This window comes from Aspergillus flavus, chromosome 1 (genome assembly GCF_009017415.1).
Source record: "Aspergillus flavus chromosome 1, complete sequence".
Classification (NCBI taxonomy): domain Eukaryota; kingdom Fungi; phylum Ascomycota; class Eurotiomycetes; order Eurotiales; family Aspergillaceae; genus Aspergillus; species Aspergillus flavus.
The window spans coordinates 3,752,427-3,768,664 of record NC_092406.1 but is presented as its reverse complement, the minus strand read 5'-3'; the positions used below and the strand labels follow the sequence as shown (position 1 = coordinate 3,768,664).

The window sequence follows — 16,238 nt, the reverse complement described above, 5'->3', positions numbered from 1 at the left end:
GAATAGGCTGAGATGGAGGTCTATACATATAGTCCAAGGACACCCCTCGCCTTATCCTCAACGAACTACATAATCCCAAGTCGCAATCGGTATCATTGCGATTTACAGAATAAATAATTAACCATGGCATCATCATTCGCATCCATCCTGAAGGACGCCAGTCTCTTCGTCGAACGCTCATACGTCAACGGCCAATGGGTGTCCTCCAACTCCAACGCCACATTCAATGTCACGAACCCCGCAAACGAAGCACAGGTTGGTGTTGCCCCTGAATCCACACTCGACGATCTGAACGTGGCCATCGAAGCCGCAGCCGACGCATTCCCAACCTGGAGATCGGTGCCGGGCCGTCAGCGTGGCCGGATCCTGCGTCGCATTGCCGATCTCTTGGTTGAGAACAAGGAAGACATTGGTAAGATCATCACAGCCGAGAATGGAAAGGCCAAGGGCGATGCCGAGGGTGAGGTCATGTTTGCTGCCAGCTTCTTCGAGTGGTTCGGCGAGGAGGCGTCCAGAATCTACGGTGATATTATCCCACACAGCAGCGCCGCTGGCCGGACGCGAGTTATCAAGGAGCCTGTTGGTGTGTGTGGTTTGATTGTTCCGTGGAACTTTCCCTTGGCTATGGGTGCACGTAAGGTCGCTGCGGCCCTCGCTGCTGGGTGTACGGTCGTTATGAAGTCCGATGGACTGACGCCTTTTGCTTCCAACGCTATGGCTGTGGTCGCTGAGCGCGCTGGTGTCCCCAAGGGTGTCTTCAACGTTGTTACTGCGCTGAACAACACCCCCCAGCTTGGTCTGGCCATGTGCGAATCTGATATCATCAAGAAGATCTCGTTCACCGGATCGACAAGAGTCGGTAAGCTGCTGATGAAGCAGTCCAGCAGCACCCTGAAGAAACTGAGCTTGGAACTTGGAGGCAACGCTCCATTCATTGTGTTTAACGACGCCGACATCGAGACGGCCATCACCAGCGCCCTCATCAGCAAGTTCAAGGTGACCGGCCAGACCTGCGTGTGTGCCAACCGATTCTATGTGCAGGAAGGCATCTATGACCGCTTCGCCCAGCGTCTCGTCGAGGAGGTCAGCAAGTTCAAGGTGGGCAACGGTCTGGAGGATCCTTCCGTGACCCATGGACCCTTGACCAATGGCGTGGCGAAGGTGGAGGAACACATCAAGGACGCCGTGAGCAAGGGCGCAAAGGTCCTTCTTGGTGGAAACCGACTGCCTGCCCTCGGCAAGAACTACCACGAGCTGACGATCCTCGGCGACGCCAACGATTCTATGCTGGTGTCTAAGGAAGAGACCTTCGGCCCTGTGGCCGCATTGATGACGTTCAAGACCGAGGATGAGGTCGTCCAGAGAGCGAACAACTGCGAGGTCGGATTGGCGTCCTATCTCATCACAAGCAACCTGGGCACGTCGCACCGGGTCTCGGAGAGACTTGAATTTGGTATGGTTGCTATCAACACTGGTGTTATTTCAGACGCTCCAGCACCGTGAGTTTCACCTTACCCTTACTTTACAAAACATTGATACTAACACGCTCTAGATTCGGCGGTGTCAAGCACTCCGGTATGGGACGTGAAGGCAGCAAGTATGGAGTTGACGACTACATGACTGTTAAGATGATTACCACGGGAGGCATCAACACTGTGTACACGCGGTTGTAGGAAGGATTATGACAGCTTAGACGAGTTATTATTATAGACTAATTGAATTTCCTTTGTGTTCAATTCACATCCTCTGCTATTACCATGGCATCTCTGAGTACACTCTCATACAAAAGAGAACATTTATTGTTCGTCCACGGATAGATATAGATCAATCCAAGGCCAACAAGTATATATACGTAGCGAGCAACAACCAAATTAAATAAAAACAAACCAAAAATAAAAAAAAAAAAATTCACCGCCCACCACATTGAATTTCCACCCAGCACAAAAATAGCTCTAATCTTACTCCAGATCCTCATACATACATGCACCTAAATATAGAGCCAACGAACATCAACAAAATGACCCCCCAAACCCCTCAATCGGCGACCACAATTTACCTGGATCAACCCCCAAGCTGTCTGCAAACGTGTCCGGCATCCCCGAACCACATCGTTATAGGCACATACCTCCTCACCGAGACAAAAGATGAAGCGAACGATACAGTTAAACAGAGTAAAACAGGCAGTGTCCAGCTCTGGCGTTTAGACCCGGAAACGCATACTCTGTAAGCTAGTTAACCCCACTATTTATTCATTACCCATCTATATCCCCCTCCCCTCACCTCACCTCACCTATCCTCACTTAGAACCTACACATCATTTAACAAATTAAAAGAAAGAAAAGAAAACTAACAAAAAAAAAAAAAAAAGAACACAAATCCAAAAAATCCCCCTCCCCACCGCAGTCTTCGACCTCCACTTCCACCCCTCCAAACCCACTCTATTCGCCATAACCACCAGCTCGGGCTCGGTATCACTCTTCCGACTCACCACGCCCTCGGGACAAGATCCCGAGATCCTCCCGCTCTGGACCAAACCCGTCCACGACGACCCGAGCATCCCGGCCTTATTCCTCGCCTGGACGCCTGCGTCTTGGTTGAATGGTGCTCATGCGGATGGGTTCGCGGTCACGTTCTCGGATGGTCGGACCCGGGTTTTCGGCTCTCCTGATGGTATCTCGGGTGAAGCCGATGGTGTATCTGATGTCGGTGCCGATGCGCTTGTGGAGGTGGGGTGTTTTGCTGTGAGGGAGATGATTGAGGTTTGGTTTGTTGCTTTGGCGGAGTTTCCTACCTCTGGGGATGGAGGGGAGAGATTCTTGTTTACCGGGGATGATTTTGGGGGCGTGCATACCCGGCAGTTTCAGAGTTATTCTGATTCTGGTCTAGATGATGGTGATGAGGGTGAAGGGGAGTTGCTGTCATCAGTGTTGTTGGATTATGATGATCGGGCGCGTCATCATACTGCTGGTGTTACGGCTATTTTACCTCTCCCGGTGGAATTAGAGGGTGGAGCGCCGTTGCTGCTTACGGGGAGTTATGATGAGTATTTACGGGTTTATCATGCTACGCGGAGGGGGGATGTTCTTGCGGAAGTGTGTCTTGGGGGTGGCGTTTGGCGGTTGCAGTTGCTAAAGACGGAGCATTGTGTCCTGTCTGGGGGTGATGAGTGGAGGTGCCTTGTGCTGGCGAGTTGTATGCATGCTGGTACGAGGGTGGTCAGGGTTACGCGGACGCTTGGGGAGAATGCCGGGTGGGATATTGAGGTGTTGGCTGAGTTTACGGAGCATCAGAGTATGAATTATGCGTCTGATGTGTGGAAACCAGAGGGCGGGTATGATCTGCAGGGGAAGGAAGTGTCCGAACTGCTCTGTATATCGAGTAGTTTCTACGACCGGAGACTCTGCTTGTGGCGGGTCAGTGTATAAAGGAAACGACCAAAATAAAATATCGTTTAGGTTCATGAAAGGATACGCTCGATGAATTCATTATGCAAGGCGACGGTATACAAGATATAACCCCCCGGGACCCGATGAAAAGGCAAAGGAAAATTCGTGACTAGATCTATTAGATTAAACGATCGTCTCTAGTTCGCGAGCGTAGCCAATTGCGTTCTCGATGATTGCGGTGCTGGCCACCAGGATATCTTTCTCAGACCGCGCGGCGGCCTCCGGCTCAACAGGGAAGTATATCCGTCCATCACGAAGCACCCATCCGCGCTGCTGAGCGAATTCAATGACCGCTCCCTCCGACTCGAGGAACAGAAGGTTCTTGGCGTTGGAGATGGGGAGCGAGGGGTACGCCTTCTCGGAGCAGTCGGCGATTTCACTACGGATGGTTCCAACCAGGACCTATCAACGAGACAGTCAGCATACGCTCCAAAAGGGTCAAGGAAAGGAACAGGGACACGTACATTAGAGAACAGGCCGAAATCCTCTGAAGGTACTCTCTCCGACTTGGTCTCTCTCCACACCTTATCATAGCTTCCCTCCATCAAGTTTCTCTCCAGCTCCACTGGGTATTTAATGCATGGGTCGTCCTCAATGCTCTTCCCCTTCAAACTCGCCTCCTCAACGAGACCCTCCAAGACTGTGTGGAAACTGGTGCTGTCGCCCATGCTCAGCAACAGCAGGAGGTATAGGCCCGTGATCTTGCTGCGTTGGCTGGTCTTGAAGTCCACCTTTCCTGCATTAGCGCTATCCCTCTCCAGATCGTAGAAAGGTTGCAACTGCTGGTAGTATCGTGTGAAAGAGGGTGCGTCGGTTTGCCGGATGGAGGACAGAGCGCCGAGCTCCAACACTTCCCGGGCGAGAGCAATCAGCTCAGGTGATGTTGAAGATGTTGGGATGAGGGCATTCTGCAGCAGGAGGGTGCGCTTTGCGCGGCTAAGGAGGTCGTTGGCAGCATCAAACTGTTTCCGGTTGAGAGCGTTGTGAAGCTCTGAGACGAGAGTCCGGAGGTCGGCGCCGTTTGCCATAATGGGTCTGGATTAGGCTGTGAGCTGGAGGGAATGTAAAGGCAATTCGGAGGGGAAATAAAAATGGAGTAAAGAGGTCTGGAAGAGGTTGAAGCGTAGGGAGAAAGATAAAGCGTGGTTTCGTGATTGATGGTCGATGATGGTTGACGATGACACCAGTTCCAAGAGCTTCTCCAGCGCATCTCTTGGCATCTGGTCACGTGGGACCGGCGTCTGCCAGCATCGCCGCATTTTATTCTTCCTTCCGTTACATACAATACAGAATAAAAATAGAAAAATAGAAAAATCAAATAAAATAAAAAGGAAATGAACCAGTTGACACTGTGATTCTAACATCCATAGCAGAAACGATCTATATAAAGAGAAGTTCCAAAACTATATACAAAACTGGGATTCAAATTATACATCTCTAAGCCAGCCGTCGCCGCCCCACTCATGGCCCTTTAAGCGACCGCTCTCCTGTCTTATATCGACATAGCTTGTTCAACAAGTGCCTTGTAGTAGGGCGTTCCAAGCCCTGTGACGGGATCCCACCCAGGAGTTGCATTCCAGCTGGCATACGGCACCTCCCGTCCAACATCACCAAAACATCCTACCGAACCTCCATCAACGATGTCTGTAAAGCCAGTCTGGTTGAGAGAATAGAGCCACGGGTTGAGAAATCCCAACCTCGGCTTGTTGCTCTCCAGTCGAGCTGCATTCAACCGAGAGACAATACCAGCAAACACAGGCGCCGCAGCACTAGACAGCAAGTCAGTATCGTGCGTGGTAACCACCATGTTATAGCGACAAACCTGGTGCCGCCAGTTTTCAGAAGCTGTCCATGATCCATGATGATAAAATGATCCGCCTGAGCAGCAACGTCGGGAATAGCCCTTCCATTGGGGTTGTAGAGCCCTTCCCATTTGGACCCCAGTTGACTCAAGTATTGGTTGACACTACCATCCTGGTATGAAGGACGTGGGAAGTACTCTGAAAAACCGCCTGTAGAGTAGCCAATGGCCATTTCAGGCTCTTTACCGTAGGTGCCACCCACAGACGTAACGAAAGGACAGGACGCCGGGTAAAGTGGCTGGAACCTTGTCCGATTAGTCCCGTCATTAGTTATGCACGAGTCCCCAACGCCCGAATCGCCGCTGCTAAAGATCACAGAGACTCCGCGCGCCCCAAGTTGAGCAAACATGTTACATGTGGTTCTCGCATATATTTCTGGCACACTTTGTTCTAATTCACCGTAGGATGTAGTTAGAACAGCAGGCAGTTCGTCATCTGGGAGATCCAACAGATAACGGAGTTGTTCCAGGTACGGCTCGTGAGGATCACTTGGGTCATTATGCCCTAGGTCACGTATGACAGGGCCACGCCCGGCGGTGCTATAGAATGTCGTGAAAGGGGTATCAGCTAGAGCAGCAGCGTACTGGATGTCCAAGCTTGCCTCGGAGCTGTCCTCCAAAGAATCTTGCAAATTGAGACCACCATTGATGAGCTCCACGGTGTAGTTATTGTCTGTTATATTCGGTGCGTAGAGGCGCAAGAACTGATGAAAGTCGCTATAGCGTGCATACTGGTCCAGAAAACCAGATACCCCAAGCCTGTTACGACGGTCTGGCTTGGGCTTGGAATCAGAAATTCCATAAAGCTTGCGGAGACAGCTAGGTGTGACTATTGATGAACAACCTGCAACTAGATCTTTAAGAGTGACAGGCAGAGCTTGAAGGAGTGGCGGTTCAGTCTGCGGCATAAGCTGCCCAAACCGAGTTGTTGGCTGGATCATCTGAACAAAAGATCGAAGTTCTTTGGGCACCGAATACTTGAGAGTCCTGACCACGGTTGCTCTCGATTTCTTATGCTCAAAGGTATAGAACCGTGTCCTTAGCAACTGCTCTGCTTGCGAAACGGGAACTGTAAAGGTAATCCAGCCTGTATGCTTGTTGATAGATGTAGCCGGTATATGTGCAGCCTTAAGCCAAGAGAGGACCTTCCGCGGAGCTACATCAGATGAATATAAGAAGTTCCGGACCTCGTCCCGACTCATGTGACGTCCATAGTTTTGGTTACCTGGAGTAGAGATCTCGATGACCCGTTGCTCGAATTCAGTGATTTTCTCTGGGTGTACTGCCAGCTGAAGTTCGATCGGCTTCGACGGGGAAGGGGTTCCGACATCTACCCAGCCATCCGGAATCTTTTCCAGGCGTTCAACGACAGAGTATCTGGGCCCGGTAGCTAGCGCGGCAACTAAAAGGTGAAGGACCAGGGAGAAGGCTCCTATAGTATATGCAAACAAGACCATCTGTTGAGAAGGCATATCAGATAAAGCCTAGTCAACCTGCTTAAGGAGGAACATACCGGGAGATGCATTCATTGGAAGCTAACAATCCTCACACATATGTAGAGGTAAGTATTACATCTTGTCCGATGACTATTTAGCCCAGGCATCAGTCGCGTTAAAGACCTATTGCCATTCTGATTAGTGCAATTGGGGATCGAGGCATCGTCGCCAAGATCCACGGTTCACCTCATAATCGGTATGTGGTAACTTGATGGAGTTACCATCTTCTAGGTCCATTTGGGCCACTTGGAGTTGGAGCTGTGAAGGGTCCTTATTGTGTCCCAAAGCAAGCATGTATAATAGCATTAGAGAAGGTCGGTAGTTAAGGTTGATCGAATAAAAGGTTCTTTGTTTCTTTCCCTATTGAACCCCGCATTGGGTAAAGGCGGACGATGCCCAATTTAAGTTGTATGAAACCTTCAAACGAGTGAGCACACCTTGCAAGCATTTAAGAACTGTAGCTAAGCGAATTCTCTTTCTTACAAATACTTTGGCAACAACCACATATGATCGGGCATTTTTCGTTCTGACGCTCCGTCCAAGTGTATGCTGATCATCCCCAGATTCCCCACCATTCGGTGCTTAATTCCGGTACCGAAAGCGGGAGACAGATCTCCATCTCGGATATTGACTTGTACTGCAGTGTATAGTATGACCGCTATATATAGTTGTAGTGAAGTGGGGAAGAGATCGATCCTGGTGAATAGTTTAGAGTGAACAAATCACGTCTGTCCACATAGCCTACAGACTGCTACTACTATATTCCTATGATCGACAGCAAATGACGTGGGCTCATCTAGCCACGTGAACATATTTAGACTACGATATATTATCCGCATTGACTCTGTACCCTCTCACGGTAGACAATAGACTCGCCTCTCAGGTCGTCGTCGATAACATCCTTTACTCTAGTCTACACGATGTCTGGTATGCCTCCCCAACAGCGATGCCAAATATTCTCTTAGATTTCGGGCTAACTGACGGTTTGTTTCATGTCCAAAGACTTCAGGGCTGATGGCTATTACGATAGCTGGTCAAGCAACCTCAACAAAGCATCTCCGGAAAAGCGACAGGGACTAGTTCACAAACATCGCACTCTTTACGAAATCATTGTCAAGAAAGGTAGCGAACAGAGCACAATTTTTATCAATCTTAAACGCGGTGAAGGTGAAATTACGAGGTCGACATCGGACCACGCAGATGGTGAGTTCCTGTTACCCTTGGCTCCCAATCTCATATTCTACGCTTATGAGTTAACCGCCTTTCATTAGTGATTGCCACCATTGGCGATGATGATTTGATTCATTGGATCCAGGGCTCGGTGAATGGTCAGAGGTTATTCATGTTGGGAAAGTTGAAGGTCAAGGGTAATACCACGGGCTTGACAAAACTAGATGGACTTTTCCAAGACCTTAATACGCTGGAGTCGTGATACTATCTGAACAGCATGGCGGATTGCTGTGATATTCTCGTTTGTTGGAACTGCAGAAATTTGCGTAACATGACAGCAACTATCCTGGCAAGCAGTCTGGAAGGGATGTTATGCCAGACTATCTGAATAGAGCTAGGTAAACATGGTTATTCTTAGGTAGAATCTACTCCCAGGAGTATACGTAGCATCTAAGGCCTCGCCAGGCATAGCCTTTGGTGGATGAAGTGGGAAAAGGGAGACGACGAGGGCTTCGCAGGCCATCCCATCCCACACATAAAGGGGACAGAAGTCGTAGCAATGCCCAGCTATGGGGAAAACGGGGTAACAGGGCTATTAAGCAAGTGAATACAGACGCATGAGAATGGTGGCACAGACTAACATTCCTACGGAGTGATCTAAAGAACCTTAGGGCAAGGGATTCGCTGAATATGGTTCACAGAGTGAGAAACAGGAATAGTTTAGGTTATGTTCTAGTATTCCTAATCAGGTCGCAATATAAGGAAATAGCTAAGCAACAAGCTCCCACTCATCACCGCATCGCCACTCACGCCAGAGGGAAGGAAGGCAGTCGTGAACTCACTAAAGAGGAACGTATCATTTCCACTCCCACCAGTAACCAAGATGCCATCATCGTTGCGTATATAGCCATTGTCCTTGCCAATCACAGTAATAGAGATAAGATCACTTCGAATCATGACATAGTCCTTCTCGAGCCTGGTCTTGCCCGTGACGCGGAACTTGGTACGCTCGGTCTTAGAGGCGACGATGAAGCCATCATTGTCGTGCCAGAAGACGGTCGGGTCACTCTTGGAGCGAATATAGAATCTATGAAGGCGCCGGGTCTTAGTACATACCCAGTAATCCAAAGTAGACATAAAATGCAGTAAAGACAGGCATGGATAGCTTACGCTTTTCCCGATGTGTGATCAGATGCAAACTGGCCGGGGAATGAGAACTCTCCGCGGTAATGACCTCCTTGATCATTATTCAACTGGAACCGCAGTTGCTCCTTCAGAGTCTGGTTGTTGGAGCTCTCGAGTTGGTCATATGGATGGACGGCGTTTGGGTGAGTATAAAAGTCCGGATGGCTCTACCATGACTGCCAATGGTGATTGCATCACCCACATCAAACCAAGGTGTGATAGTGGCATTCTGCTCAATAGCGACTGTGTCGTCGGAAACCCCTCAACTCCAGATGGTACCGATCACAGAGACCAGAACTGCGTCAGCCGTGAGCTCCCCAAGTGCACGGAGGAAGGCTACGAGTGGAGCGAGCTCGAAAAGCAATGCCGCAAGAAGGGAAAAACTGAGTGCCTCGACGGATACCGTGAGGAGAACGGCCAGTGTGTCTCAGGCGATGTTCCTGACTGTGGAAAGAATGGTACCCTGGAAGGAAAAGACTGTATCGGCAAGAAGGAACCAACATGCTCTGATGACACATACTGGGATGGTGAAGATTGTCGGTCACCAGACGAGCCAAACTGTGGTGAGGGTAAGCGCTTTAAGAAGTAGAAGAACAAATGTGTGGCTGTTGCTGAACCCGTCTGTGATGATCCCGATACTGTGCTTGACAAGGTGCTGAACAAGTGTGTCCTGCTCAAGGGTCCTCAATGTCCAGATGGCCAAAAGTTCAACCCTGCCACACAGGGCTGTGTGCTTCTGCTCGGTGACTGTCTGGAGTTTGAATACTGTCCTGTCATTACTATCTTTGCACTGTAATAGCTCGGTCTATTCACGAGGCCAAAGGTTAGTAAACTGTAATAGAAGCCCATGCTGTTTTGTGTTTTATTCTCTTCGTAAGCTTCGAAAAGGGAATTCTAGGTCATGAACAAGACAAAGGCTTTGGCTAAGCTGGAATCCTTATCTTTATAGAGGTTTATATAGTTTTAAGAGCTATGCCTGATCATCCACCGGGAAAGGATGGAAAATTTGGACATAGAATACTGATATAAAGACCTGGATATCGCTTTTTCTTCGACTGGCAAAAGGCTCATCACACTGTAATCTTCTACTTCATCATTTTGAAACTCCGCCCGCCATGCGTGGAACTGTATAATAAGAGTAAGTCGTGTGAAACAGAGAAGTCTTGAAGGTCACTTCGTACTACCCCTAGTCATGAGGGGTAACATAACTAACTAGTATGTGGACCTGATTTCAACCCAATCTCCTTGTTACCAGTGAGTATTCTCTCCAATTCCCTTCCTTTCAAACCAGACCAATTTGATGACAATAGCGAGTACATCCTCTAGCATAGTTATACATTTCTAGCGAGCCATCATGATAACATCGCTATACACCTCCGAACAATTCGTCGAAAGCTGCGGAGCTATTCTATTCGACCTATCCTCCCCAAAAAAGACCGTATGCCTTATCCATTACCACCCCAAGAACGAATGGCTCCTTGCCAAGGGACGTCGCAATTGCGGTGAATCCCGACATGAGGCCGCACTACGCGAAGTCCGCGAAGAGACTGGCTATCAAGCCCGTCTTCATCCCGTCACAATATACATTCGTGCACCTCCGATGGACGAACAGGGACATATGCCAGATGAACCTCGCTGTTATCCGGATCTCACTGAGCCCTTCATGGTAACTATACGGCAGTTCGGTGGTGATGGTGCTACTGGTGTCAAGATTATTTGGTGGTATATTGCTGCTTTGGATGAAGGGGCGGTTGCTGGATCTGCTGGTAAGGCGGAGGAGGAGTTTACTGCAAGATTCTTTCCATTGGAGGAGGCGGTAGAGAAGCTTAGTTTCCGGGATGATTGGGCTGTTCTTGAGAAGGCGATTGCATTGGTGGAAGGTCATTGAGTCAGTTAGCTACTTTGTTTGACTTTGGGCGGGAGCTGAGTTGATGCGACGGGGTGGATGATACGCAGTTTAGATCATCGACTAGAGTTAACTAACAAGGAACACGAGCTATCGTAAAGGCTATGAATGTGATTACTTCGGTTGACGTTGCCTACGGATGATTTCTTGTCCGGATATCAGCCCCTACCCAGAGTCAGTGACAATGGCTCAGCTAAGCGATGCTAGCAGCATCATGCTGTGCTAGTACCATTCGAAAAACCTTCTAAACAAGCCACAGAGCCCTTGAACTTACCAGTTAGAACTTCCGAAACATAGCACCGAGCAAAACCTGCTATCAACTCATAGTTCAGCAGAACACCAATTTCCAAGTCCCTCACAGCCCTAATTCTCCACACCAGACAGCTCGGCCCGAACAGCTACTGTCGGTGTCTCAATAGCATGAGAGCCAAGAAAGACAATTCTTCAAAAAGTGTCTATCACACCGCTATACCCAGTTCTACCTAATAAAACTTCAACCATTACTTGCCGGGTTTCACAGATCGGATAATGTTTCGTAAACTCAACGATTGTCAGCGGCTAAAAATAGCCGGCATATTCGGGAGGATCCACAACAGTACCAAACATCATAGATTCGGGGAACAGTCGGGTCCCTAGGGCTCCGTGATAATGAATTTTCCGGCTACTCTATACCAGACGTCATTATTCCCGATACATCCCCGGTAGACCGATGATTGACATAGCAAGTAGGAGGTGAATGCTCATCGTTACTGTAATTGATCGGTGTAGTTGGAATTGTCGGTACTCGCTGTCAACTTGAGCATACATCATGAGTTGTAGATTGTAGCTACAGTAGTCAGAAAGAGGTATAAATACACTTCTGGAGACTCTTCATATCCTCATTATCACAAACTACAACATCTACTTGATATCCAGTCTTCAAGTTCGTTCAAATCTCTACAACAATGCGTTTCACCGTCCTCGCCGCTCTCGCCTTTGTTGGCGCTGCTCTTGCTACTCCTCAGGCTAAGGTTCGTCAATTAACCCTCTCCTCTCTATATAGAGATTCTATTGTTGTATACATATTAATCGATCTAGATTGCCACCGGCCAACCCTGCAAGGCAGATGGAAGCATGGGAGTCTGCGATAGTGGTCTTTGCGTGGTATGTCATACACTGCTCAACATTCATAGAAGTCATTCCTTGGAATGAGTAACTGATCAACATACGTGAATAGCAAACCCCCGACCAGACCCAGGGTGTGTGTCAGTAAGCTTCTGTAAGGAGTAATTGAGGGGAGAGAGTGTTTCTAGTGCTCGGTGTCTCCAGATATCACTCGGACAAATTGGACAATGCCCTATTCGGTGTATTTAGATTTCATGGTCATTAGCTGTTGTTGATTTGGCCGTGCCGCTCGTTTGAATTAGAACCAGATCTTGTGTGCTTAGTATCTTTCTTTTTTGTGTGTTCTTGGTAAGATCTCAGATTGGGGTAGACCGTGTAGGGGAAATTGTCTGCGGAGTGGAAATGTCAGATTGCATTATCATATAGATTTCATGAAAAGGGCGTGGGAAATGCGGGATATACCTTGCTTTAGAGAAAGGTATTTAATGTTACTATTGCCTGACGGCGATATCAATATAATATGCCTAGTACTAGTCTCAAGAATGCATTTGATTTGTGTACAGCGTTTAGATACAGAAGGTAGTGAATATGTACAACTTGAAATGTACCTTAAAGAGATGTGGTATCTGGTATAGAATTACAAATAAAAGGAATTGCGTGGTTTGAACAGCCCCAGCTCATGCAGAACTAAACGGTATATCAGATCCACCGCCCAGGAAGAAAGTCGAATCACCATAAGATAGTTCCAACATAGGAAACGATGGATCAAAAGATTGGTTGTCCAAGCCTGCCAAGATACCCGAACTCCAGGTAGTGCTTGTATTCAACCAGTGGGGCGAGTTGGAGTTATGAATTACATCCTGAGAAGAGGTCCCCTGTTGACAGGGACTTGTCTGAGTAGCGCCTTGGTTGGTGAGCGCGGTAGAACTTTCTTCGTTGAGAAAGCGTTGGGAGAGCGAGACAAATTCCTGGAAGAGTTTCTGCAGGTTGGCAATGTGCTCGCTGGCTGTTCCGCTCTGGGTCAAGCAGTCTGCAACTGTTCTCAAAAGGTTGAAATCGCCTATGTGAGAGGTGACAACAGTATTACAGAATAGCACGAAGACTGCTGTCAGGGGGTAGTACAGAAGGGTCCTAGAAGTTGTTAATATCTCGTCTTCTTGATTTGTAAAGGGTTATCACTGACCAATGTAGGAAGGCGACGGTACTTTGCTTGTTGGCTGATAGGCATATTGATACCAAGGCCGATAGCTCCTGACGTGCTGAATCGAGGTAAAGATCTTTGGCAGTAAGTGTCTGCCCTGGGGTAAGTTGAATCAGATGGAGAATAGTTGTCATGATCGAGTGATAAGCAAAATCGAGAGCTGCGATTTCGCTGTGGCTATCTAAGCCTTTCCAGTGATCAGAAGGTGATGTGATCTATGGACGAGAAACTTGTAGTCAGCGTCTATTAAATTCAAGCTTGGCTGGGATGATGATTTTACCTCGTCGATCCTGCTGCGGATATCCTTCATCCTCGGCAATAATTGCTCTCGTAAGTTAGCCACTAGCGGGACGGCATGCTCGCCTTCTCCTGATGAATCCTTGATGAAAGGAATTATTCCGTCCTGTATCTGGGCCAAATCCAAATATACTAGGAGAAGCTCGGAGATTGGTGGAGTCAGTCTGGTAGAAGCGTGCAAGATCCCCGCAGAGGTGGCTTCCAAGAAACCCTTGGATCTTCCAAGCTTCCAAGCATAGTTTCTGTCCAGCATATAACACCATATAAAGCAGAAAAACTCCTCCTCACTGAGCACCCGTCCATTTGTAGCGCTGGTGTTGAGGCCAATATCGGTGCAAATCCTGCAGGCGGTTCTGGTCAACTCCCAGCAAAAATTGGTATCTCCCGAGCCCTGAAATAAGAAAATCTAGAAAGTGGTTAGAACTAAAGCATGCAGGAGTCTTCATATAACTCACCCCACAGAGCACCGCCTGTAGAAGTGCAAGAGATGGTGTAGTTACGAGTGGGATCTTTCTTAATGCTGCCTGCGCTGTTGCTCGGTACTGTAACGCACTATGCCACAGTCTTTGGGACAGTTCACCATGCTCTTCTATCATAAGTACTGTAGTAAGAAATTTATATGCTACAGAATTAACGCAGACGGTGTAGAGGATCGTATCGGATGGCGATGCATCTTTGCGTAGTAGGGACATCCCCATCTTCTCAAGACTGTGCTTGGATACGTGCCGGAAGTAGTCCCGAACGTAAGGTCCGAAACGATCAGTGCCAATGTCTAGTTGATCAGACGAATTATAAGTCAGCGACGACCGCATGACAAAGTCAATGGAGAAGGTTTTATTACCTTTAAGCATCCATGTTAGAAATTCAGGGGCCGGGATTTTGCCTTGCTCTTCACTCTGGTCGTCGACATTAGGCGGTTTCCTAAATCCTCCCATACTTTCTGTAAATTGGCTTGCAGCATACAGTGCAGACTCGAGTACCTGCAGTCTGTTCCAAGCGAGGCCCTGAACTCGACTCAGCCGGTGGCGGCTTGCCATCTGCGCATCTGTAAGGGGGACGATAGAAATCCAATTATGGAGTTCATATGCGACGTGTGGATGATTGGTCAATATAGGTCCGACTTCCGGCATCTCCATCGATAAACTATCATTATCCAGCTCCGAAGGAAGTGAATAAGTATCGGTTTGCTGATCCAGTAGACCACGGAGCGAGCCCAGCTCAGGCACCGGGTGGGTTGAAGTCTGAGAAGATTTGGCTGCACTACTAGGCCTATCACTTTGATGGGAGACTTTTCTCATGGTACGTCTCAAACTCCGGTGGCGAGTACATGGAGTTCCTTGATCCTGGCAATTTCCGCAAGGGTTCTTCCTGTCACATCGGACCTAGACAGAAGATGAGCAAACGAGGAATATTGGGCGGACAATCAAGTAATTTTTCAGCTCTTACCTTGCGGGAATGGCAGTTGTCACACTGTTCGAACATGTTAGCATGCAGCAAGATTCAAAACTATCTCGGAATATCGTACCACCTGGTGTGACGTGGACCGTCGTTTCTCAACCAAGGAGGGTTCCATATTAACCATTAATATATAGTAGAACAAGGGAGTATCCAAGGGCATAAGGAAGACTCTTCACTTAACTGGGAGGAATCTAAGTTTTTCAAGTTCCGTCAAGCACCAGAAAGTACCGAGATGGCGCCGTCTGAAGCATGCCAAGCCGTGGTTTGTATGGAGTAGGCTCGAATCGACAAATGGCTGAGCGAGACCCAGTCTTGGCAATGGAGTATTAATAGCATGCACGTCTTGACATTTATCTGCTGCCTGGTAGGGCTTATCTGATTTCTTTTTTTCAGGGGAGTTTAAATCTGGCAGCGTCTGCGCCACGAGAACGTGGCGATGCGGATGATATCCTGCCAATAAGGTCGCTCGGAGCCAGAATTAAGTATGGATCGTTCCCCGTACCTTAAGCTTTGATCCTATTTTTACCCCAAGTATTTTGAGGGTCTACTTTCGAAGGATGAAACGTTAGAGAAGCGGGTTCTAGCTTCTACAACACGGCAAAGCTGTCTTCGCGGACATACGATAGAGCCCTTGCCCTACTGAGTTAGTTGTATCATTCTAAAATCAGATCTATAGCAAATCAACAATGATTGCGACCATCAGGTTCTTTGCAATTATTTTCTTCCTTTTAAAGGTGCGTGCACCTAACGAAACAAAGGATATAAAAAAAGGAGATATAAGTAGGAAACAAAAATAGTCGCGCCCGGGATCGAACCGGGAACCTTGTCGGTACTACAGGAAGTTGTAGCTACAAGCTCACAAGTGTGAACGACAAATCATAACCATTAGAACACGCGACTTGATTGGTTGTTGCTTTCTCTTCTTTTACTTATATTCCAAGAATAAACTGGAAGATAGACTCATTACCCTGGCATAGCCCTAAAGCACTATCGGGGCTTAATGGACCTCAGCGGTTGACAATCTGAGTGCCCGACAGGCTATAAGCCTATAACGACGTTAGAGTTTCATTTGATGAACTGAGATAGACCACCTAAGGATAGCTGTAACCTGCAC

The 16,238-nt window shown here is 48.1% G+C and overlaps 10 protein-coding genes and 1 non-coding gene across 11 annotated transcripts; 6 read left to right on the top strand and 5 right to left on the bottom strand.

Moving 5' to 3' along the window:
• Window positions 1–123: 123 nt before the first annotated feature.
• Window positions 124–1,673, top strand: F9C07_2228186 (NAD-dependent aldehyde dehydrogenase; the record flags this gene model as incomplete). Its single annotated transcript, XM_041288227.1, has 2 exons — window positions 124–1,499; window positions 1,553–1,673. 2 exons carry the CDS (start codon window positions 124–126, stop codon window positions 1,671–1,673), a joined length of 1,497 nt encoding a protein of 498 aa, XP_041140597.1.
• A 92-nt stretch (window positions 1,674–1,765) lies between these two features.
• Window positions 1,766–3,504, top strand: F9C07_1096908 (uncharacterized protein). Its single transcript, XM_071507532.1, has 2 exons — window positions 1,766–2,223; window positions 2,369–3,504. Exons 1-2 carry the CDS (start codon window positions 1,982–1,984, stop codon window positions 3,423–3,425), a joined length of 1,299 nt encoding a protein of 432 aa, XP_071365857.1. The 5' UTR covers window positions 1,766–1,981; the 3' UTR covers window positions 3,426–3,504.
• Window positions 3,505–3,569: 65 nt separating this feature from the next.
• Window positions 3,570–4,474, bottom strand: F9C07_1396 (putative proteasome regulatory particle subunit; the record flags this gene model as incomplete). The annotated part of the gene is made up of 2 exons (XM_041288242.1): window positions 3,570–3,848; window positions 3,911–4,474. The coding sequence occupies 2 exons, from the start codon at window positions 4,472–4,474 to the stop codon at window positions 3,570–3,572; spliced, it is 843 nt and encodes a 280-aa protein (XP_041140599.1).
• A 296-nt stretch (window positions 4,475–4,770) lies between these two features.
• On the bottom strand, window positions 4,771–7,057 carry F9C07_1096662 (putative protease). Its single transcript, XM_041288243.2, has 3 exons — window positions 6,821–7,057; window positions 5,269–6,764; window positions 4,771–5,215 (listed from the first exon to the last, which is right to left on the bottom strand). Exons 1-3 carry the CDS (start codon window positions 6,830–6,832, stop codon window positions 4,939–4,941), a joined length of 1,785 nt encoding a protein of 594 aa, XP_041140600.1. The 5' UTR covers window positions 6,833–7,057; the 3' UTR covers window positions 4,771–4,938.
• Window positions 7,058–7,466: 409 nt separating this feature from the next.
• On the top strand, window positions 7,467–8,449 carry F9C07_1096666 (SCP2 sterol-binding domain-containing protein). The gene is made up of 3 exons (XM_041284020.2): window positions 7,467–7,730; window positions 7,806–8,006; window positions 8,075–8,449. The coding sequence occupies exons 1-3, from the start codon at window positions 7,724–7,726 to the stop codon at window positions 8,233–8,235; spliced, it is 369 nt and encodes a 122-aa protein (XP_041140601.2). The 5' UTR covers window positions 7,467–7,723; the 3' UTR covers window positions 8,236–8,449.
• Window positions 8,450–8,714: 265 nt separating this feature from the next.
• F9C07_2228181 (uncharacterized protein) lies at window positions 8,715–9,110 on the bottom strand (the record flags this gene model as incomplete). The annotated part of the gene is made up of 1 exon (XM_071509818.1): window positions 8,715–9,110. The coding sequence occupies one exon, from the start codon at window positions 9,108–9,110 to the stop codon at window positions 8,715–8,717; it is 396 nt and encodes a 131-aa protein (XP_071365856.1).
• Window positions 9,111–9,330: 220 nt separating this feature from the next.
• F9C07_1393 (uncharacterized protein) lies at window positions 9,331–9,747 on the top strand (the record flags this gene model as incomplete). The annotated part of the gene is made up of 1 exon (XM_071508063.1): window positions 9,331–9,747. One exon carries the CDS (start codon window positions 9,331–9,333, stop codon window positions 9,745–9,747), a length of 417 nt encoding a protein of 138 aa, XP_071365855.1.
• A 765-nt stretch (window positions 9,748–10,512) lies between these two features.
• F9C07_1392 (NUDIX hydrolase domain-like protein) lies at window positions 10,513–11,046 on the top strand (the record flags this gene model as incomplete). The annotated part of the gene is made up of 1 exon (XM_041284021.1): window positions 10,513–11,046. The coding sequence occupies one exon, from the start codon at window positions 10,513–10,515 to the stop codon at window positions 11,044–11,046; it is 534 nt and encodes a 177-aa protein (XP_041140602.1).
• A 962-nt stretch (window positions 11,047–12,008) lies between these two features.
• Window positions 12,009–12,316, top strand: F9C07_2228178 (uncharacterized protein; the record flags this gene model as incomplete). Its single annotated transcript, XM_071509817.1, has 3 exons — window positions 12,009–12,074; window positions 12,142–12,207; window positions 12,281–12,316. 3 exons carry the CDS (start codon window positions 12,009–12,011, stop codon window positions 12,314–12,316), a joined length of 168 nt encoding a protein of 55 aa, XP_071365854.1.
• A 380-nt stretch (window positions 12,317–12,696) lies between these two features.
• F9C07_2279639 (C6 transcription factor) lies at window positions 12,697–15,828 on the bottom strand. The gene is made up of 7 exons (XM_071510382.1): window positions 15,192–15,828; window positions 15,113–15,136; window positions 14,508–15,048; window positions 14,122–14,438; window positions 13,650–14,072; window positions 13,352–13,584; window positions 12,697–13,299 (listed from the first exon to the last, which is right to left on the bottom strand). Exons 1-7 carry the CDS (start codon window positions 15,282–15,284, stop codon window positions 12,846–12,848), a joined length of 2,085 nt encoding a protein of 694 aa, XP_071365853.1. The 5' UTR covers window positions 15,285–15,828; the 3' UTR covers window positions 12,697–12,845.
• A 90-nt stretch (window positions 15,829–15,918) lies between these two features.
• On the bottom strand, window positions 15,919–16,024 carry F9C07_t51. The gene has a single exon. It is a non-coding gene; the product is annotated as a tRNA-Val (tRNA).
• Between the last annotated feature and the right edge of the window lie 214 nt (window positions 16,025–16,238).